This window comes from Gobio gobio, assembly GCF_949357685.1.
Source record: "Gobio gobio genome assembly, chromosome: 7".
NCBI classification, from domain to species: Eukaryota; Metazoa; Chordata; class Actinopteri; order Cypriniformes; family Gobionidae; genus Gobio; species Gobio gobio.
In genome coordinates, this window is record NC_137103.1 from 53,620,094 (window position 1) to 53,644,420 (window position 24,327).

The following is a 24,327-nucleotide window of genomic DNA, read 5'->3' on the forward strand; positions in this document are numbered from 1 at the left end:
ACATTCCACTACTCAAAGCTCAGCCTTAAAGAAGGACTTCACCAAAAACACAAAAGGAGAGATTTTAGATGCTCTTTTTCTATTTGTACACTTTCTGGAACTTGGCAGACATGTTTATTATCAGCTTGAAGGGGTCATGAACTGCATTGTTTTATTGAGTTATAATGTTTCCTGGGGTGCATTTATAATGTTAGTATGATTTTTACATCATTATTACATTACATTGATTATGGCATTATATTTAGATCTATGGCATTATATTTAGATCTATGGCATTATATTTAGATCTATGGCATTATATTTAGATCTATTGCATTATATTTAGATCTATAACATTATATTTAGATCTCTGGCATTATATTTAGATCTATGGCATTATATTTAGATCTATGGCATTATATTTAGATCTATAACATTATATTTAGATCTCTGGCATTATATTTAGATCTATGGCATTATATTTAGATCTATAACATTATATTTAGATCTATAACATTATATTTAGATCTATAACATTATATTTAGATCTATTGCATTATATTTAGATCTATAACATTATATTTAGATCTATTGCATTATATTTAGATCTATAACATTATATTTAGATCTCTGGCATTATATTTAGATCTATGGCATTATATTCAGATTTATGGCATTATATTTAGATCTATAACATTATATTCAGATCTCTGGCATTATATTTAGATCTATAACATTATATTCAGATCTATGGCATTATATTTAGATCTATGGCATTATATTCAGATCTCTGGCATTATATTTAGATCTATAACATTATATTCAGATCTATGGCATTATATTTAGATCTATGGCATTATATTCAGATCTATGGCATTACATTTAGATCTATAGCATTATATTTAGATCAATGGCATTATATATAGATCAATGGCATTATATATAGATCAATGGCATTATATATAGATCAATGGCATTATATATAGATCAATGGCATTATATATAGATCAATGGCATTATATTCAGATCTATGGCATTATATTCGGCATTATATTCAGATCTATGGCATTATATTTAGATCTATGGCATTATATTCAGATCTATGGCATTACATTTAGATCTATAGCATTATATTTAGATCAATGGCATTATATATAGATCAATGGCATTATATATAGATCAATGGCATTATATTCAGATCTATGGCATTATATTCGGCATTATATTCAGATCTATGGCATTATATTTAGATCTATGGCACATTCAGATCTAGGGCATTATATTCACATCTATGGCATTATATTTAAATCTATGGTACTGGTCTCAGATCAGGCATTAGAATGAACACGGTTACTTACATTACTGTCGAGTCCATATGGTAAAAGTCTGTTTGCAAAGCCTGCTCCGAAATTGCGACTGATTTCCCAAAGAATCCACAGTGAAATGCACCAAATACAAATAAATAAAGCTCAACTGAGACGTTCACATTGTTGAAAATAAATAAACACATTCCTAGCATTAGGATCCTTTGGAACGTGATGTTTTTAGTCTGTTTGTCTCTCCTCGTCATCTCACTAACACTCCAGTGGGCGGGGCCAAAGTTGCACTGATGAAGTAGGCGTTGATCTATGACAGGCTCATTCCACAACGAGTCGCTCTCTGGGCTTGGTTACAATAAAAGCTGTTTTTGGACTAACAAGGAAGTTTTGAGTTCTGAAACATACAGGATATTCTTATAGTATGATGACCTCTTGTGTCAAAAGCTCAAGGAAAATTAGATTTTTCAGTTCATGACCCCTTTAAAAGACACTTAATATTCAGTAATATCAGTTTGGCTGCACTGACACGATCAGATGAGAACAGATGAGTCTTCTTTATTAAATATTATGTGACTTGACTATCATCTGTCATGCACAGAAAGATCTGCATGAAGATTCTTCAAATATTCCTATCGTCCATCAGCACCATTTTTTAATTTTTGAACATAGATGCCATGACGTCAGCTGCTTCTGTGGCTGTATTTCAGACGGTAAGTACACTTGACGTGCAGAAGGTGAGGAGAGACGTTCTGCAGACGTGCCCTGCTGTGCGATAATACAATTATAGATTTATGTCCGTTATTTTTGGAGGCTCACGGGCATTAAGAGGGCGATCGAACAGAATCAAAAGACCTACCAGCAAGACCGGACACAGCACAGAACTGGCTTTTGTCTGACTGAATGTGCGCAGGTTTGTTTGCGAGGATGCATCATGTCCAGCTACCGTGTGCTCATGCTGTAAAAGACACTTAGATTTTCATTTTCCACATATTAAATAGCAAATCAGCTTAATTAGCTTGAGCTCTTTGCTTTCTGGAGTCTAATTAAAGTCATGTAGCGCCGGCAGGTGGTGTGTGTATTCACTGTTTAAGCTTGTTAGTGTTGATTTCAAAGGCAAGAATCACTATAACTTTGTTTTGTTTCTAAAACCCCTGATGTTAGATATTACACTTGGGTCCCAGACACTATCATATAATACACTACCATCCAAAAGTTTGGAGTCGGTTTTTAATTATTATTCAGCAAAGATGCATTAAATTGATCAAAAGTGACAGTAAAGAAATGTATTATGTTGCAAAAAATCTATTTTAAAAAATTCTGTTCTTTTGAACTTTCTATTCATCAAAGAATCCTGAAAAATGTATCATGGTTCCCACAAGAATATGAAGCAGCTGTTTTCAACACTGATGTTTGTTGAGCATCAAATCATCATATCTGAATGATTTCTGAAGGATCATGTGACACTGAAGACTGGAGTAATGATGCTTTGATCAGAGGAAAAAATGACATTTTACAATACATTACAATATAAAACAGTTATTTTACAACATCATAATATTTCACAATATTACAGTTTTTACTGTATTTTGATCATATAAATGCAGGCTTGGTGAGCAGAAGAGACTTCTTTCAGAAATGTAAAAGATCTTACTGACCCCAAACTGTATATCCTGACATTTTTCTACTTTATGAAAACATATGACCTCAATATTGATTTATATAGACATCACCATAACAAACAAACAACAGAATAGGGGTGGCGATAAGACCAAAATCGTATATCAGAATATGAGAAATTTTACTTCTTGATAACGATATATCACGATTATAGTTATTTAAATAAGGTTTTTATGATATCAAAATTCTGAAAATTTATAATTCTTATCACCATTTTCAATAAACTAATACTAGCCTAAAAAAACCGTAAAAGGTAAACAGTGATAAAAAAGAGCAAATAAAACAAATTACAATAGATCAAAAACAAATTAAATAGAACTATATAAAAAAATTTATAAAAGACAATGCATAGTCTTTACTGTATAAAATAAATATACAGTACATTGTTATAAAAGTTACAAAAGTGATTCAGTCAAGAGCAGTGAGAGCTTTTTTCAGTTTGTTTGATTAGCATTAAAGGTTTAGTTCACCCAAAAATGAAAATTCAGTCATTAATTACTTCCCCTCATGTCGTTCGACACCCGTAAGACCTCCGTTCATCTTCAGAACACAAATGAAGATATTTTAGTGTAAATCTGATGGCTCTGAAAGGCCTCCATTGGCACAATGGCACTTTACACTCTCAAGACCCTTAAAAGCTACTAAAGACGTCGTTACAAAGTCCATCTCACTACAGTGGTTCTACACTAACTTTATGAATCGGCGACAATAGTTTTTGTGCGCAAAAAAACCCTAAATAATGACTTACATAGTGATGACGATTTCAAAACACGGCCGAATCATGATTCGACTCAAGCTTCATGATGCATTATTTTGAAATCGGTCATCACTATATAAGTCGTTATTTAGGTTTTTTTTTTGCGCACAAAAACTGTTCTCGTCACTTTATTAAGTTATTGTAGAACCACTGTAGTGAGATAGACTTTGTAACGACGTCTTTAGTGCCTTTTAAGGGTCTTGAGAGTGTAAAGTGCCATTGAGCCAATGGAGGCCTTTCAGAGCCATCAGATTTACACTAAAATATCTTCATTTGTGTTCTGAAGATGAACGGAGGTCTTACGGGTGTCGAACGACATGAGGGTAAGTAAATAATGACAGAATTTTCATTTTTGGGTGAACTAACCCTTTAATAATGTCAGCAGGTCAATTTGGACGCTGTCACTTTAAGAGCGACTTCACGGATCCAGCATTCGTGCGTTTTCGTTCTCAATTTCTCAGTTCTTTCTCAACTGTTTACATTGACTTAAGACATAATTGACTGTTTACTTACAAATACATGGACACTTTGACATATTTTAATTTTGTAGTGGTAAGTAGAGTGTATCCATAATAGCACTTTTGTTTGTAGAGGGTATAGTTAATCCAGTTTATGGGTCATCATTTGCTTAAGTGTCTTTAAAGGTGCTTAAGAGAGTTTTTGCACAGTTTTTGGAGTTAATATTTGGTAAATATCCTTGAACATTCTTTCTAGCATTTGTGTATGACCAATGTATTGCAGTTGATCCTTCAAGTCTTAATTTTCTTGATTAAGTGTTGGAGTGACTATAAAAGCATTTTTGTTTGTTCATCCATAGTTTGAGTCATAATTTGTTAAATATCCTCCAACGTTCTTTGTAGCATTTTTGTATGTGCAATTTATTAGAGTGTATCATTTAAGTCATAATTAGCTTTTTAAGTCTTGGAGTAACAATAGGAGCATTTTTGTTTATATAGTTTTTATAAATACTTAACCCATTTGTGCCCAATTTTTTCTGAATGGCATGTTCTGCATTTATTTTCCCCAGGTTTTTGTATTTTTTCTTGAAAATTCGTATTTGAATCTGTGGCAACTATAGTTGCCGGTGGGCAAATATGTTGTATGCACCCCTTCAATGTCAAATATGAATAAGAGGAGAACATTTAGCATCTAACTCAAAATAACTGCTTTCAACAGATCAATCTTTATTCATAATCAAATTTATTATGTTTGACTAAGTATACTAAAAACTATAGATCTGTTGTAAGATGTGTTTTGTTTGGATGATTCTAGAGATGATTATGTTGATATATATATGTCAACAAAAAATACTTATTAGTAACATGAAAATGACCTTTCTTTGGGAGGGTTTGCCTTCGTTGTGCTCCCTGGAAGTAGGGGTAGGAAGTTGGCAGTCTCATGTGACAGGAAGGAAGTTAATATATTTTTTTTTCTTGAAATCCTTTATTTGGTTGTCTGCTTGTGTGTCATTAAGATATAAAACATGGATAATATCTAGAAAAATACTTACAGAAGGAAAATGACAACTATACACTGGCAACTATAGTTGCCGGTGGGCTTAACAATTAAGGGGGGGGGGGGGCACAAAACTCAATCTCGCCTAGGGCAACCAAAGAGCCAACATAATTTATAACCGTAGTTAAACTAAACTATACCTGTTCTATCTCCATGCAGCATTTATTCTCTGGCTCTGTAGGCATTATTGTCTGACTGAACACCGCTACTGACAGTTTCTGAAATTTTTTGTGCTTGAGATTGTCCTGTTTCGTTGCCGGCGTGAGATCTTGAAGCTCCGTCCTCTTCTTGAAAGGGGGCTGGGAGCAGTAGCTCATTTGCATTTAAAGGGAACCACACATAAACTGTGTGTTTTTGCTCACATGCTTTGGCAATTTTAACATGCTATAAGAAATTATCTGTGGGGTATTTTGAGCTAAAGCTTCACATACACCATGGGTGTCCAAAGTCCGGCCCGCGGGCCAAATGCGGCCCGGGGATGAATTTCAAACGACCCGCAGCTTGTTTATTAAAATGTATTATATGTGGCCCGCCGCGGATAATTTACAAATCGTGCAGTTTCACGATGTCAACACAAGGTGGCAGTGCTAGACTTTAGGCCAGGGAAACAGCGGCAAAAGCGGAACGAAACAGCGCTGCTGGTGCTCTGACCTGAACAAATGTGTTTACTTGCTGAGTGTCTCGATCACATGACCACTAAACAGCCCATGAGAAGCGTTCGAGTTCGGCGCAGAGGTCTCCGGTACGAGCTGCAAATCTCTATGTGATTTGATTTAATTTAAATCCAGTTAAACAGCGCTGACTTAAAAAACAACACTAACGTGCAAATCAGCTGAGCCGATTCAAAATACTTTTCAAACAACAATTCACATTTCAAATTTATCATGGATTTACTGTGGTAACACTACCTGTAACCATGGCAATTTGTCAGAAATGTAGGTTAATATCAAATTTTATTTAATTTGTAATGTAGACATGTATTAAATGAGTAATAAATGACAATTTTTTGTCATAAACTTTTGTATTTATATGTTTATAGACTAAATACCATTCTTTCTCTCTCTCTCTCTCTCTCTCTCTCTCTCTCTCTCTCTCTCTCTCTCTCTCTCTCTCTCTCTCTCTCTCTCTCTCTCTCTCTCTCTCTCTCTCTCTCTCTCTCTCTCTCTCTCTCTCTCTCTCTCTCTCTCTATATATATATATATATATATATATATATATATATATATATATATATATATATATATATATATATTACTTTTTTCCTTGTGTGCACTGCAAAAAATGCTGTCATTTAATATTTTTGTCTTGTTTCTAGTCTAAATATATCTAAAAATTCTTATATCAAGATGTTACGAGAAGTTAAATGACATTAGATATTTTTTCTTGTTTTCTGGAAAATAAAATAAAATTGCAGTTTTTGCTTAAAACAAGCAAATATATCTGCCAATGGGGTAAGAAAAATAATGTAAGATAAAGGAAGATTTTGGAAGATTATTTTTCTAATCCATTGGCAGATAATTTAGTTTGTTTCAAGCAAAAACTCAATTCATTTAGATTTTTCCCCCAGGCATCTTGATTTAAAGCTACACTGTGTGATATTTTCCCCCATCTAGTGGTGAAAAGGTATATGACCATCCAGTGAATATTAGTTTCTGTTCCTCTCAATTCCGATTTCGTTTCAACTCCTACGGTGGCCGATTTAGTCCAAGATTAACATGGCTTCCAGTTCGACCTCGTCCACATTCGACACGGTGCCTGTGGGATATTCTGTGCGCAGTGGGATGGTTGGAACTCAACTGGCCTAATTATTCGGCTAGAAAGAACTGCAGCTAATCCAGAGTGAACTTTGATGATAGTAATGTTTATTCAGTCAACCAATTGCAAGGCATAAACAGGTTTGCGTGGATATGTACATAAATGTGGTTTCTGTGAGAGAACAAATAAGGATGTTAAATATACATACACAGTTAAGAACTGTATAACTATACTTATAAATTACATTTGTATAATGTAACCGTAAACCAGAGCTTATTGTACCATATATAGGCGCTAAATGCAGCTGCATTAAAAGGAGCGGAGCTGCCGCTGCTGCTGCTAGCAAGCGGTGTCCGGTTACAAAAGTGTGTGCGCCGATTTAACGTTAGCACTGCAGTGCGCTCTGTATAACAATTGTTAATATGCCGATCAGACCTGATACATATTTCTATCAACATACATTACAAGCAAATATTTTCTATAAACGAATATACATTGTTGATAACAAAATAACTGAATAATTATTCAAATAGGTGAGCATTACGCTATTGTATGTTGACACAAAAATACTTCTGAGGTGACATCAACTGAATTACGCGATGACACACTCTGAAACACATCTACAATGACAATAACTATTATTACTTACGGAGTTATTAACGCACAGAAATACCACACAAGGAAAAACACACTTTTGAGGAATAAACAAGCCAGGAAAACTCCATATAACTGTTACTGGACCATGCACCAGACAAGTCTGAAGTTGACGCGCACATGCGCGAGGCAGAGAATTTTGTACAGTGCGATATCGAGTATTAAAACCGGTTAAAACGCGAAAGGCGAAGCTTGAATTTACGGGTATGTCCCTCTTTGGCTAATGTACTTTCAAGATGGAGGGGCAACATGGCGACCACCGTTAGATCCCATTACCTTATGTATTTTCAATGGCATATTATAAACTTACGAGAATACTTTATTACTTGAAAGAAGTAAATATACATTAATGAGCACATATATTTTTGAAAGAACTAAGTGTTTTTAGCTAAGAATAGACTAAAAAAGTTACACAGTGTAGCTTTAAGAATTTTTAGATATTTGGACTGGAAAAAAAGACAGAAATACCAAGTAAGAAAAGCATGTTTTGTAGTGTGGTTTTACCTGTGGTGATCTAAATAGAGCACTTGTTAAATTTAAATAAGAATAGAGTTCTAACTCAGTAATAATATTAAAATTTCACCCATTAAAACTTTTGGGTTGATGAAAGTTTTACAGATATAAATATCTATACATTTCCTATGTCCTATCTCAAGCTACTCTACGGTCAGCTCAAGCTTTTGTCAAATCTGTCATGTTTCAAAGAAACAAAACATGTGATATTTATATATATATAATAGAAAAGGGACCGGCCCCCGGGTATGTCCACAACATCGAATCCGGCCCCCTTTAAAAAAAGTTTAGACACCCCTGACATTCACACTCTGGGGACATCAAACTTATTCGGACATCCAATGTCCTCTTAAATGCTAATATCCACTCCTCCCCTTGTGGTGATGCTGAGAATGCAACTCTTATATTACGTGATACATTATAAATTGCATTTTAGAAAATCAAGAAATCAAGTGTTGCAGAGAGTATGCGCTGTCACACTTGTGAGACAAAACTAATTTGCAAAACTAATCTAATTACACTCTCGTTAGGAACCTAATGGCCCAATGAAAACACATTTAAATCATATTCACAAAGTTGCTCGTTTTTCTACAAACACATTTGCATTTCCAATATATATATCGCCTTGCTCTACATTACAGAGATGAGTTTTGCACACATTCAAAAATCCAATTCTTTGTTTTGTGCTCTTACTTTCTCGCCTGTAAGATGAAAATTCATATGTGAAAAAACCTTCCACATATTTGAGATTTCTGCGACGCAGCAGCAGCAGAGCCGTCGTGGATTGACATGAGCGAGATTTGTGACTCATTCTAATATGAGCGGTTTAAAATGGGGTCTTTGTTTTCCACGAGAGCGAGAGGAGAGAGAGTTCAGTGTGGTCTTAATGAGCTGTCCAGTAAATGGATCGGTTGCCTGGACACAAATGAAGTCCGTTCTCAGAAATTAAGCGGAATGATTATTCACTGAGGTTGAGAATCTCAGACAGACATGACTAAAGCAGCATCTCCACTGACAGCATCATTTACTCCAGAACACTTAAAGGGACAGATCACAAACAAAAACTAGGCTATTCTAAACTTCTAAAAAGGACAAAAATATATAGACCAATAATTAAAATATAGTGCAAATGGAATGCACTTCCTGTGTGAACGGCCACTAAAAGCTTAGATTCAGTACCACAGTCCAGGGCCGTAACCAACACAGACAATGAAGGGACGTTTAAAATAAGTTTTAAATGCTAAATTTTTAGATTGGTCTGCTTCAGCGGTCTCACAGTGCTCGTCAATGTCAGAATGAGTCTGATGGCCAATCAAATCTAAGAAGGCGGGGCTAACTTTTCACAGAAGACGAGTGTGAAGTGCAACGCAATGCTTTAGTTTTAGCAGTAAAAGACAGAAGTAGCAAAATATTTATTTTTTGTGACAACATCTTTACGATAGAAGTGATCAGCGACTGACAGTAAAGTCCAGTGATTCAAACTACTCAACATTGTTATGAAATTTCACTGTTTTGAATTGAAAATATGCTATGATTTACACGATTCGTGTATGAATGTGATGAGATAAGAAACGATAAGAAATTAGACATACAAATAAGAGTGAATGTGTGCAAAAAATATATTATTTACAAATAGTTTACATTGAATAGGCCCTACTTCATAAACTATAGACCTGGAACATTTACCATTCTTATTTATTTTTATTTATTTCCTTAAAGCCATTTTAATCCTTTAATTATTTAATTCCTTTATGTCAGAGAACTTTTGTTACTTTTGTAGACTTTCTAAAATGTAGAGTAAAAAAAATATTAAAGGATGGTCACACGTTTTACCAATCATCGTCCATGAACTTTCTAGACATTGTGATTGATTACTGGGTACAGACCTTTACATTTAAATCCCAACAAATCCATTAATGAATCACTTCAATCACTTCAGCTCAATCCACTGAAAAAATGTCCCGGTTCCTCGGTTAAAATAACAATTCCTCACCATTTACAAATAGTTGGAAACATTTGGGATATTGTAAGTACTCAACTGAACTAAATATATAACACTGGCCTAGTGGTTTTTGGATATTTTACTGAAAAAATGTTACATAGTGCAGTTTTAAGTTGATTTGTTAAATGGTACACCCACTTAAAACAAATCAACTCAAGATAAATGAGTTCAGAAATGAATCAGTGAGGCTGATTTGTTAACTGGTTCAATCAATTGAAAAGACTCAACTCAAAAGAACAAATCGGATATTAATATGGTTTGCAAGCACGTGTTACCCTACACAAAAGCAATAGCTGATTTTTTATTATTATTTATATACAGTATTACATTATTTATGAGCACTGACAGGTGAAGTGAATAGCACCGATCATCTCTTCATCACCTGTTAGTGGGTGGGATATATTAGGCAGCAAGTGAACATTTTGTCCTCAAAGTTGATGTGTTAGAAGCAGGAAAAATGGGCAAGTGTAAGGATTTGAGCGAGTTTGACAAGGGCCAGATTGTGACGGCTAGACGACTGGGTCAGAGCATCTCCAAAACTGCAGCTCTTGTGGGCTGTTCCCGGTCTGCAGTGGTCAGTCTCTATCAAAAGTGCTCAGAGGAAGGAACAGTGGAGAACCGGCCACAGGGTCATGAAGGACCAGTGGAGAACCGGCCACAGGGTCATGAAGGACCAGTGGAGAACCGGCCACAGGGTCATGAAGGACCAGTGGAGAACCGGCCACAGGGTCATGGAGGACCAGTGGAGAACCGGAGACAGGGTCATGGAGGACCAGTGGAGAACCGGCCACAGGGTCATGAAGGACCAGTGGAGAACCGGCCACAGGGTCATGGAGGACCAGTGGAGAACCGGCCACAGGGTCATGGAGGACCAGTGGAGAACCGGAGACAGGGTCATGGAGGACCAGTGGAGAACCGGCCACAGGGTCATGGAGGACCAGTGGAGAACCGGCCACAGGGTCATGGAGGACCAGTGGAGAACCGGCCACAGGGTCATGGAGGACCAGTGGAGAACCGGAGACAGGGTCATGAAGGACCAGTGGAGAACCGGCCACAGGATCATGGAGGACCAGTGGAGAACCGGCCACAGGGTCATGGAGGACCAGTGGAGAACCGGAGACAGGGTCATGGAGGACCAGTGGAGAACCGGCCACAGGGTCATGAAGGACCAGTGGAGAACCGGCCACAGGGTCATGGAGGACCAGTGGAGAACCGGCCACAGGGTCATGGAGGACCAGTGGAGAACCGGAGACAGGGTCATGGAGGACCAGTGGAGAACCGGCCACAGGGTCATGGAGGACCAGTGGAGAACCGGCCACAGGGTCATGAAGGAACAGTGGAGAACCGGCCACAGGGTCATGAAGGACCAGTGGAGAACCGGCCACAGGGTCATGAAGGAACAGTGGAGAACCGGCCACAGGGTCATGGAGGACCAGTGGAGAACCGGCCACAGGGTCATGAAGGACCAGTGGAGAACCGGCCACAGGGTCATGAAGGACCAGTGGAGAACCGGCCACAGGGTCATGAAGGACCAGTGGAGAACCGGCCACAGGGTCATGAAGGAACAGTGGAGAACCGGCCACAGGGTCATGAAGGACCAGTGGAGAACCGGCCACAGGGTCATGAAGGACCAGTGGAGAACCGGCCACAGGGTCATGAAGGACCAGTGGAGAACCGGCCACAGGGTCATGGAGGACCAGTGGAGAACCGGCCACAGGGTCATGAAGGACCAGTGGAGAACCGGCCACAGGGTCATGAAGGACCAGTGGAGAACCGGCCACAGGGTCATGAAGGACCAGTGGAGAACCGGCCACAGGGTCATGAAGGACCAGTGGAGAACCGGCCACAGGGTCATGGAGGACCAGTGGAGAACCGGCCACAGGGTCATGAAGGACCAGTGGAGAACCGGCCACAGGGTCATGAAGGACCAGTGGAGAACCGGCCACAGGGTCATGAAGGACCAGTGGAGAACCGGCCACAGGGTCATGAAGGACCAGTGGAGAACCGGCCACAGGGTCATGGAGGACCAGTGGAGAACCGGCCACAGGGTCATGAAGGAACAGTGGAGAACCGGCCACAGGGTCATGAAGGACCAGTGGAGAACCGGCCACAGGGTCATGAAGGACCAGTGGAGAACCGGCCACAGGGTCATGAAGGACCAGTGGAGAACCGGCCACAGGGTCATGAAGAACCAGTGGAGAACCGGCCACAGGGTCATGAAGGACCAGTGGAGAACCGGCCACAGGGTCATGAAGGACCAGTGGAGAACCGGCCACAGGGTCATGAAGGACCAGTGGAGAACCGGCCACAGGGTCATGAAGGACCAGTGGAGAACCGGCCACAGGGTCATGAAGAACCAGTGGAGAACCGGCCACAGGGTCATGGGCGGCCGAGGCTCATTGATGCCCGTGTGGTCTGATCAAACAGACGAGCTACTGGAGCTCAAACTGCTCAAGAAGTTAATGCTGGTTCTGATAGAAAGGTGTCAGAATACACAGTTTGTTGCGTATGGGGCGGCACAGCCGCAGACCAGTCAGGGTGTCCATGCTGACCCCATCCACCGGCGCAATATATTCTAGAACTAGAAAAATGCACATTCACCATATGCATTTGAAAAAGCACTTAATATAAAGCTGTTATTGACTCGGAAAACCATCAGCAACACTGCATAACTATAACACCATTATATCAGCTGGAGAGAGTAAGGAATATCTGAATGAGAAATTTAAGTAACGGTTCTTATTTAGAAAAATAAATATTGAAAGATGGTTTTTGAATATTTGCATTCTTCCGCTGATAGAACATCATATTAAAACACTCTGTCAGCGCTGAATCTACACAGAATCAATACTGGGTAAATGATCTAATGATTTATTCACTGACTGAATCATTTTAAGTGGTTCCTGACTCACTCAAAATGAATCAAAAACTGTTATGATGTACTTAAGGCTTAAATCAATATGACAACTGATGGCTTGTTCATATGACAACATGTAGTTAAAGATACATATTCAGAGGACAGATTTGATGGTAATAAATAAATAAATAAAACTGCTACAAAAACATTTTAAATGTTTCTTGAATTATTGATTTGTTGATTGAGTCATTAAGATATTAGAATCATGAATTGGAACCAAAATCATAAAATTCCTTGATTCCCATTCGTGGATGTAACGTGTGTGTGTGTGTGTGTGTGGGGGGGGGTAACAACACAACAGCAGCTGTGAAAGCAGTGAGGTTAGAGATCTATCAAACGCTCAGTAAAGATTAATGCTTTATTCGCTGAGGCCAAACAGGGTGTGAAATGAGTAAAAGCAAGCAGGTGTACAAAATGAAAATGTGAACACACACACACACACTCAACTGTCTAAAGAAAACATACTCTAACCTTGACAACTGCACATGCTTTATGATGCAACCGGGTTTTTATTGTTTCACGTCGACTCGCTCGCTCACTGGCGGCGTTTTATGAGAAGCATTTCTGCACGACATACACACACACACACACACACACACACACACACACACACATCACAATAAACCAAACACACACACACATTCATCTCTCACAAAACCACCTGCTTCTGCAGACATCAATGCATCAGCGTTCATCACCAGCATTGGGTTCTGAGAGAAATCTCTAAAATCAGAATCATGAAACAACATCTCCAGGCCACATTTCACTAACGCTCCAAAATGTCTTGATTTCGGTGTGAAATACAACATGTTTTCGTGAGATTCACCCAACTGACAGAGAAGTGGGAAAGATCACGTGATCAGCCTGAGGAATGTGGATCTGATGCTCAAGACAGAAGCCAGCCAACAACTAACACACACACATATGCAACAGCTGCCCGATGTATCTGCTTCCTCAAGGAGCAACAGGAGAAAGAATGTGTGTCCTGATAATGTGCTCCCTCACAATCTACAACACGCTCTCCTAAAGTGGTGGCAATGTCTTCCCATGAGTCTCTGCTTCCCTTCATTCCAGCAGTCGTGCGTCAGTCATCACCTCGGGAATCAGGGACGAGTCTGATGGTAAATTCAATCAGCTGTTGTTTTGATCTCTCTTACCTGCGACTGAGTTGGGCCGAGGCATCATCAGACTGGACGTGTTTTGTGTGGGATAGTGGACGGGTCCCTCAGAAGTCTTCTTAGCCACGGAGAGGATCCGTACTTCTGTCCCGGACGTTGATGCTTCTTCCTCGGCCACCGGAGAGCATGTGTCCGCCCGTGTGGCCGTCTGTGCCAGCACATGCTGACCGCTGATCCTTATACTGCCCTCCTTACCCCACTCCAGACTGGAGCCGCTGCGGTCGTCATTCTCTGAGGAGCTGGTGATGGTGGCTGGATGAGAGAAACAAGAGACCAGATCACAACTTGAAATATTCCGATTCATTCATTGAAATTGATTCAGAGTAGTGTTAGACTGATATATCGGGCCGATATTTGCGATTTTTAAGATACAAGGCTGCTGCGTTCGCCGATATTTTTTTCCTGCATTATTTACAGACAGGCGTCCACAGGGCAGCTCTCACCGTCTTCAAACTCTCTTGCTCTCCCTCGCGCATATTAATCAAAATCAATTGAGAATTGACACGATGGTAAAAGGTCGAAAGACTGAAGTGTCACGTGGAGCATTGGGAGATTTTTTCCTGAGTTACCGCTGGTGTTGCTCTACAAGAGATTAAGTTAAGTGCACCTACACTCTAAAAAATGCTGGGTTAAAAATAACCCAAGTTGGGTTGAAAATTGACTAATCCAGCAATTGGGTTGTTTTAAGCAAACATTTAACCCAACCGCTGGGTCAAAACAACCCAATTGCTGGGTTAGTCCACATTCAACCCAACTTGGGTTATTTTTAACCTAGCATTTGTTAGAGTGTAACCATTAAATGACTAGGTTGTAAATAGTTTTAAAATGAAGTATAGTACAGTCAGTGTGCACTTTATTATGCTGCTTGCTTGTTGCTACTGTGTGCAATAGTGTCATTATTTTATTCATGCTTAAATATTTATTTTCACCACTGAACTCTTTTTTTTTTCTTCTTCTACCTCACCTGTTTTTACTATTTGTTGAATATTGTTTTTTTTAGTTCAATAAATGTTCCTTTTTTAAATTTTAAATTATCATCATGATCATTGTGTCATTTTTATGATGTAAATTGAGGGAGCAAAAGCAGTATCGGCTCTAAATATCGGCTCAAGAAAATCGGCAGCCCGTATCGGTCATCGGCTAAAGCTGATGAAAAAAAAACGGTATCGGCACTAAAAAATCCATATCGGTCAATCCCTACTTCAGAAAACATTTCTGACAAAAAACCCTCAAGTTGCTCACCATCTTAAATTGTTTGGGACACACTATAAATTAGGTAATCAAAATGAGGGCTGTGCGATTGATTGGAAATCGTAATAAAATCGCGATGTGAGCATGTGTTATAAACCACAGAAAGCATGAACAGAACAAAGCGGTCCAAAAAAAACAAAAACGGGAATATTATAGATTCAGGAGAGATGATGTATCATAGAGCCAGGTTAGTTTAGGCAAGTTGCGGCAAAACATTCACAGAACGCGATTTGGGGTTGAAAACACAACGGTTAAAGACGTCCGACTAACGCATGTTTACATAGAAAAACAATGGCACAGGTGAACAAAAATTTATAATACAGGCATTTGCAAACTGCACAACATATGAAAAGAGTTCAAAGAAATCATTTATGCAAAGATATGGTGCTTGCAAATATCGTCAATAAGACAAGTATGCAATGATTAATACTACAATATTGATTTAAAAAAATCATGATAGTATTTTTTTGTCCATATTGCACAGCCCTAATCAAAACGGCAATAAATAAATAAACATTATTATGAAATAAATACTATATTATTATTATTTTATGACTGGCTGCTATACTACTCTTCATCTATGCTTTTTATATATAATCAAGGTTACTATAATTAACTAAAATTAAAACCTCAAACATTTTAGTTAATTAAAATAATATAAACTTTTACTGCAATGAAATAAAATATAAAATACGTATTTTATTTTAGCGAATTGCCAAGGCAACATTTCTCATTTTCATTTAGTTTACTAAATAAAATCAATAAAAACTATATAGACATATATAAAAATTAAACTAAAGTAAAAAATAAACAATTACTAAAAATGTAAATAAAATTAAGGTGAAAAAGGACAATATGAATAAAAACTAAATATTAATAAAAACTATAATAGTATCTGAACTATACTAAAATAATGTGTGAGTATATAATATATGCATGTTTCAATTATTCATAAATTTTGCTATTTATGCAGCTATTAGTGAGCATTATATATATATACACACACACACACACACATATATATATATATATATATATATATATATATATACATACGTACCTAACTAACCCTACCTACCGACCTACCTAGCCCTACCTACTTAACTAACCCAAACCCTACCTACCGACCTACCAAACTAACCCTACCTAACTAACTAACTAACTAACTAACTAACTAACTAACTAACTAACTAACTAACTAACTAACTAACCCTAACCCTCCCTACCTAACTAACCCTAACCTACCGACCTACCAAATTAACCCTACCTACCTAACTAACTACCTACCTAACCCTAACCCTCCCTACCTACCTAACTTACCCTAACCTACCGACCTACCAAACTAACCCTAACCCTACCTACCTAACTAACAACCAAACTAAGTAATCTACCTAATCTAACCTCCCTACCTACCTAACTAACCCTAACCTACCGAACTACCAAACTAACCCTAACCCTACCTACCTAACTACCTAACTAACTAATCCTAACCCTCCCTACCTACCTAACTAACCCTAACCCTACCTACCGACCAACCTACCTACCTACCTACCTACCTACCTACCTACCTACCTACCCCTACCTACTTAACTAACCCTAACTCTACCTACCGACCTACCAAACTAACCCTACCTACCTACCTAACTAACTACCTAACTAACTAACCCTAACCCTACCTACCTAGCTAACTAACCCTAACTCTCCCTACCTACCTAACTAACCCTAACCTACCGACCTACCTAACTAACCCTACCTACCTAACTACTTAACTAATCCTAACTAACTAACTAACTAACTAACTAACTAACTAACTAACTAATTAATTAACCCTACCTACCTACCTAACTAACCCTAATCCGACATACCTACCTAACCCTTACCCTACCTACCTAACTAACCCTAACCTACCGACCTACCTAACTAACCCTACCTACCTAACTACTTAACTAATCCTAACTAACTAACTAATTAACCCTCCCTACCTACCTAACTAACCCTACCTACCTACCTAACCCTACCTACTTAACTAACCCTAACTCTACCTACAGACCTACCAAACTAACCCTACCTACCTAACTAACTAACCAACCCTAACCCTACCTACCTAACTAACTAACCCTAACCCTCCCTACCTACCTAACTAACCCTAACCTACCGACCTACCTAACTAACCCTACCTACCTAACTACTTAACTAATACTAACTAACTAACTAACTAACTAACTAACTAACTAACTAACTAACCCTACCTACCTACCTAACTAACCCTAATCCAACCTACCTACCTAACCCTTACCCTACCTACCTAACTAACCCTAACCTACCCCTAACTACCTAACCCTACCTACCTACCTAACTAACCCCAACCACCTACCAATCAATCAATCAATCCATCAATCAATCAATCAATCAATCAATCCATCCATCCATCCATCCATAAATATTGCATGGGAGGTGTTACAAATAATATAAAGTCCAAATCTTCACACATCCTCTGAAAAAGAAGATGAAGAGTGGCAAACAGAAGAGCATGTAAATGAAAACGGTCAGAAAAAGGTGTGAGATGGAAGGTGGAAGCCAATCTCAGATGCCCATCATAACTCGTGTCTGAGCGGTGATATTACTGCTGATAAACACTGATGAGTCATCACTGACCTTATCAACACGTTCACCTGATCGCCGTTTCACGCCAGTGTGCTGCTAATGAGCATTAGCCTGTTTCATCCCCCACAACCTCATTAAAAACTGACCATTACAAACACACAGCATCAGGATGGATGTCGGACCAGTGTCTGCTATCCATGCTAATAACTCTGCCTTTTTTATTCTAATGAAAAATTCATAAATAAACAATGAATAGACAAACACACCAACAATGAACAAAACTGAAGCACTGAATCAATAGCGATAAATGAGTGTCTGAATCCATGCATGTGTTTGTTCAGTGATCTGAGGGTTTGATTTCAGCTCCTGAGTTTATTACAAAATAACACGCGTGACAACAGCTGCATGTGTCATGTGTCAGAGCTTGCACACGCACACAGACATGCTTATACAATGTGGTCTGAACATCTGAGAGTGTAGCTATTTTGTATTTAATTCTAATTTACTACATACATTTACTATCTCTTTTGCTTTAAAGAAGCGGCACTGGAACTACATGACCTTGATCATGTTCTCTTGATAAGATCCAAACAGCATCTTCAGCTTCAACAGAAGAACATCTGATGGACATGATAGACAGATGATAGACAGATGGACAGACAGACGGATGATAGACAGATGGACAGACAGACGGATGATAGACGGATTTCAAGAACAGATGGATGATAGACGGATGGACAGACAGACAGATGGATGATAGATGGATGGACAGACAGACAGACAGATGGATGATAAGACACATGGACAGACATACAGAGAGACAGATGGATGATAGACAGACGGACGGACAGACGGACAGACAGACCGATGGATGATAGACAGTCAGAAAGACAGACAGACAGATAGATGATAAGACACATGGACAGACATACAGACGGATAATAGACAGATGGATACACAGACGGATGATAGATGGATGGACAGACAGATAGACGGAGGATAGACGGAAGGACAGACAGTCAGACGGATGATAGACAGATGGATAGACAGACATACAGATGGAGGATAGACGGAAGGACAGACAGTCAGACGGATGATAGATAGATGGATAGACAGACAGACAGACAGATGGATGATAGACGGATGGACAGACAGATGGAGGATAGAAGGAAGGACAGACAGTCAGACGGATGATAGATAGATGGATAGACAGACAGACAGACAGATGGATGATAGACGGATGGACAGACATACAGACAGACAGACGGATGATAGACAGATGGACAGACAGACGGACAGACAGACAGATGGATGATAGACAGACAGAAAGACAGACAGATGGATGATAAGACACATGGACAGACATACAGATGGATAATAGACAGATGGACAGACAGACGGATGATAGATGGATGGACAGACAGATAGACGGAGGATAGACGGAAGGACAGACAGTCAGACGGATGATAGACAGATGGAGACAGACAGATGGATGATAGACGGATGGAAAGACATACAGACAGACAGATGGATGATAGACAGATGGACAGACAGACAGAGGGATGATAGATGGATGGATGTATGGACAGACAGATAGACGGATGATAGACGGAAGGACAGACAGTTAGACGGATGATAGACAGACAGACAGAGGGATGATAGATGGATGGATGGACAGACAGATAGACGGATGATAGACGGAAGGACAGACAGTTAGACGGATGATAGACAGACAGACAGATGGATGATAGACGGATGGACAGACAGACGGAGGATAGACAGATGGACAGACAGACGATAGACAGATGGACAGACAGACAGACGGATTATAGACAATGATAGATGGATGGACAGACAGACAGATGATAGATGGAAGGACAGATGGATGACAGACGAATGGATACAGACAGACGGATGACAGACGAATGGACAGACAGACAGATGGATGATAGACGGAAGGACAGATATATATGACAGACAGACAGATAGACGGATGATAGACAGATGGACAGACAGACAGACAGATGATAGACGGAAAGAGAGAGATGGATGACAGACGAATGGACAGACGGATGACAGATGAATGGACAGACAGATGATAGACGGAAGGACAGATAGATATGACAGACAGACAGATAGATGGATGGACAGACAGACAGATGAGAGACGGAAGGACAGACAGACGGATGACAGACGAATGGACAGAGAGACAGACGGATGACAGACGAATGGACAGATGGATGATAGATGGAAGGACAGATAGATATGACAGACAGATAGACGGATGGACAGACAGACAGACAGACAGACGGATGAAAGACAGACGGATGACAGACGAATGGACAGACAGACAGACGAATGGACAGACAGACAGACAGACAGACGGATGACAGACGAATGGACAGACAGACGGATGATAGATGGATGGACAGACAGACAGATAGATGAGAGACGAAAGGACAGACAGACGGATGACAGACGAATGGACAGAGACAGACGGATGACAGACGAATGGACAGACGAATGGACAGATGGATGATAGATGGAAGGACAGATAGATATGACAGACAGACAGATAGACGGATGGACAGACAGACAGACAGATAGACGGATGAAAGACAGACAGATGACAGACAAATGGACAGACAGACAGACGAATGGACAGACAGACAGACAGACGGATGACAGACGAAATGGACAGACGGATGATAGATGGATGGACAGACAGACAGACGGATGGACAGACAGATAGACGGACAAATTATAGAAGGATGGACAGAGAAAGATATGATTGAAGGATGGACAGAGAAAGATATGATTGAAGGATGGACAGATAGGTAGATATGATATGACAGACGGACGGACGGACGGACGGACGGACAGACAGACAGACAGACAGACAGACAGACAGACAGACAGACAGATAGATAGATAGATAGATAGATAGATAGATAGATAGATAGATAGATAGATAGATAGATAATTTTCTATTGTCATCATAACATCACATATTTTATTTAAGTGAAGAAGCATCCAGATGTTGTAAATGGTGTCAGACGTGTAGCGCTCACTGTAGATGTGCACATGTGCCTCTAGACAGCTGTTCTCAGCATCTTTACACTCTTTCTGAACTATTTCTTTCTGACAAAAGTCTTCACAAACGTCAAAGTCAGGAGAGCATCAATCACATGTTGAGCGGGTCACAGGCCAAACACACTCCTCTACATCAACAAACCAACATCACCCGCTGGAAACATGTCCCAGACCTCCTGAAACTCACACGGACACCAGCCATTCCCAAAACAATCCCTCACACTTCACGCAAGACTGGCTTTACTAATGATTTACACAGACATTTGTTATGCTTCTTATGTGTGGCTAGGCCAAAATAAACATCTTGCAAGAACTGAGAGCGAATTAAAATTGGCTATAATTCAGGGTCAGACCCCATTTGGAACTACAACTATGTGGTGTCAATACATCTTCTCTAATATTTTCTTTGAAACTAGGACTGCCAGCCTCTAATGCTGCATAATTCATAGAGAAATGTTTAATCTTTCTATCTGGAACTGGAGCTCAAAATCGGCTTCCTGAAGCGCCCAAGCTGCATCAACACCTCATCCTGCGAACACCCAACGGTTACATCTACAGGCCAGCATGGGCTGTGATTTCAGCGGGACATGCCAAAGCCCGCGCAGCAGAGGATTATGGGATGGGGGCGTTTTAATGGGGTGATGAAGATGCAAAACGGGCGATGGTGTGGCAGATTTTCAGTTATTGAGTGATACAGAAATACTCAGGTCATATTTTAAAAATTAGCACATTTTCCCAGCATTTTCTCATAATACTATAATGTGAAAAAAATCTAATTTCCATTCATTTAATGTGAAAAATCGACTCGCAATATCGCCATGACAGAGTGTGAGGGTAAAATTAGCATAGAATATGCCACCGCTACGTTTACATTACATCCTCCACTGTCGTTTTGCTTTTTTATAGAAATAAAAACCATTTAATTGAGTTGGAAAACGGTCGCTTCAATTGTAAACTATTGTAAACGACATTCATTTCAAGATGAAGTGTTAAAACATTTCAAATGCACCCGCAGACTATTTTTCCAGTCATTAATTTTGTCCGAGGACTTTTTAAAAATGCTATGAAAAATCTTCTTGTGAACGCAATCTTGTGTCTCGTCTCCCTAGTTATTAGTAACATTTACTTACATACAATAATTATTAGTAAGACAGACAGTCAAATGGACGTATGGATGGAGAGATGTATAGATAGATGGACAGATAGATAGAGAGGCGGACAGATGGATGATGGATGGATGGATGGATGGATGGATGGATGGATGAATAGATGTGTGGGTGGATGGATGATGGATGGATGGATGATGGATGGGAGGGTGGATGGATGGATGAATAGATGTGTGGGTGGATGGATGGATGGATGGATGGATGGATGGATGATGGATGGGTGGGTGGATGGATAGATGGACAGATAGATAGAGGCTGACGGATGGATGGATGGATGTGTGGATGGATGGATGGATGGATAGAAGGACAGATAGATAGAGAGGCGGACAGATGGATGGATGGATGGATGGATGGATGGATGGATGGATGAATAGATGTGTGGGTGGATGGATGGATGGATGGATGGATGATGGATGGGAGGGTGGATGGATGGATGAATAGATGTGTGGGTGGATGGATGGATGGATGGATGGATGGATGGATGGATGATGGATGGGTGGGTGGATGGATAGATGGACAGATAGATAGAGGCTGACGGATGGATGGATGGATGTGTGGATGGATGGATGGATGGATAGAAGGACAGATAGATAGAGAGGCTGACAAATGGATGGATGGATGGACAAATGGAGAGATAGATACAGAGGCTGATGGATTGATTGATGGATGGATGGATGGATGTGTGGATGGATGAATGGATGGATGGATGAATGAATGAATGGGTGGATGAATGGATGTGTGGATGGATGGATGGATGGATGGATAGATGGACAGATAGAAAGAGAGGCTGACAGATGGATGGATGGATGGATGGAGGATGGGTGGATGGATGTGTGGATGGATGGATGGATGGATGGATAGATGGACAGATAGAAAGAGAGGCTGACAGATGGATGGATGGATGGAGGATGGGTGGATGGATGTGTGGATGGGTGGATGGATGTGTGGATGGATGGATGGATGGATGAATGGATGGATGGATGAATGAATGAATGAATGGGTGGATGAATGGATGTGTGGATGGATGGATGGATAGATGGACAGATAGAAAGAGAGGCTGACAGATGGATGGATGGATGGAGGATGGGTGGATGGATGGATGGATAGATGGACAGATAGAAAGAGAGGCTGACAGATGGATGGATGGATGGATGGATGGATGGATGGATGGAGGATGGGTGGATGTATGTGTGGATGGATGTGTGAATGGATAGATAGATGGACAGATAGATAGAGAGGCTGACAAATGGAAGGATGGATGGATGGACATATGGACAGATAGATAGAGAGGCTGAAAGATTGATGATTGATGGATGGACAAATGGACAGATAGATCCAGAGGCTGATGGATTGATTGATGATGGATGAATGAATGAATGAATGGGTGGATGAATGGATGTGTGGATGGATGGATGAATGAATGAATGGGTGGATGAATGGATGTGTGGATGGATGGATGGATGAATGGATATGTGGATGGATGGATGGATGGATGGATGGATGGATGGATGGATGGATGGATGGACAAATGGACAGATAGATCCAGAGGCTGATGAATTGATTGATTGATTGATGGATGGATGGATGAATGGATGAATGGATGGATGAATAGATGAATGGATGTGTGGATGGATGGACAGATAGATAGAGAGGCTGACAGATGAATGGATGGATGTGTGGATGGATGAATAGATGGACAAATGGACAGATAGATACAGAGGCTGATGAATTGATTGATTGATGAATGGATGGATGGATGGATGGATGGAACGATGAATGGATGAATGGATGTGTGGATGGATGGACAGATAGATAGAGAGGCTGACAGATGAATGGATGGATGTGTGGATGGATGAATAGATGGACAAATGGACAGATAGATACAGAGGCTGATGAATTGATTGATTGATGGATGGATGGATGGATGGATGGATGGATGGATGGATG

The 24,327-nt window shown here is 39.8% G+C and overlaps 1 protein-coding gene across 3 annotated transcripts in view; it reads right to left on the reverse strand.

The window, feature by feature from the left end:
* tanc1b (tetratricopeptide repeat, ankyrin repeat and coiled-coil containing 1b) overlaps positions 1-24,327 on the reverse strand; it is a 321,757-nt gene that overhangs the window by 126,948 nt on the left and 170,482 nt on the right. For all 3 annotated transcript variants that reach the window (XM_079822412.1, XM_079822411.1, XM_079822413.1), the window contains one exon: positions 14,246-14,518. In XM_079822412.1, the coding sequence (XP_079678538.1) occupies positions 14,246-14,518 (273 nt within the window). The remainder of the gene's footprint in view (positions 1-14,245; positions 14,519-24,327) is intronic.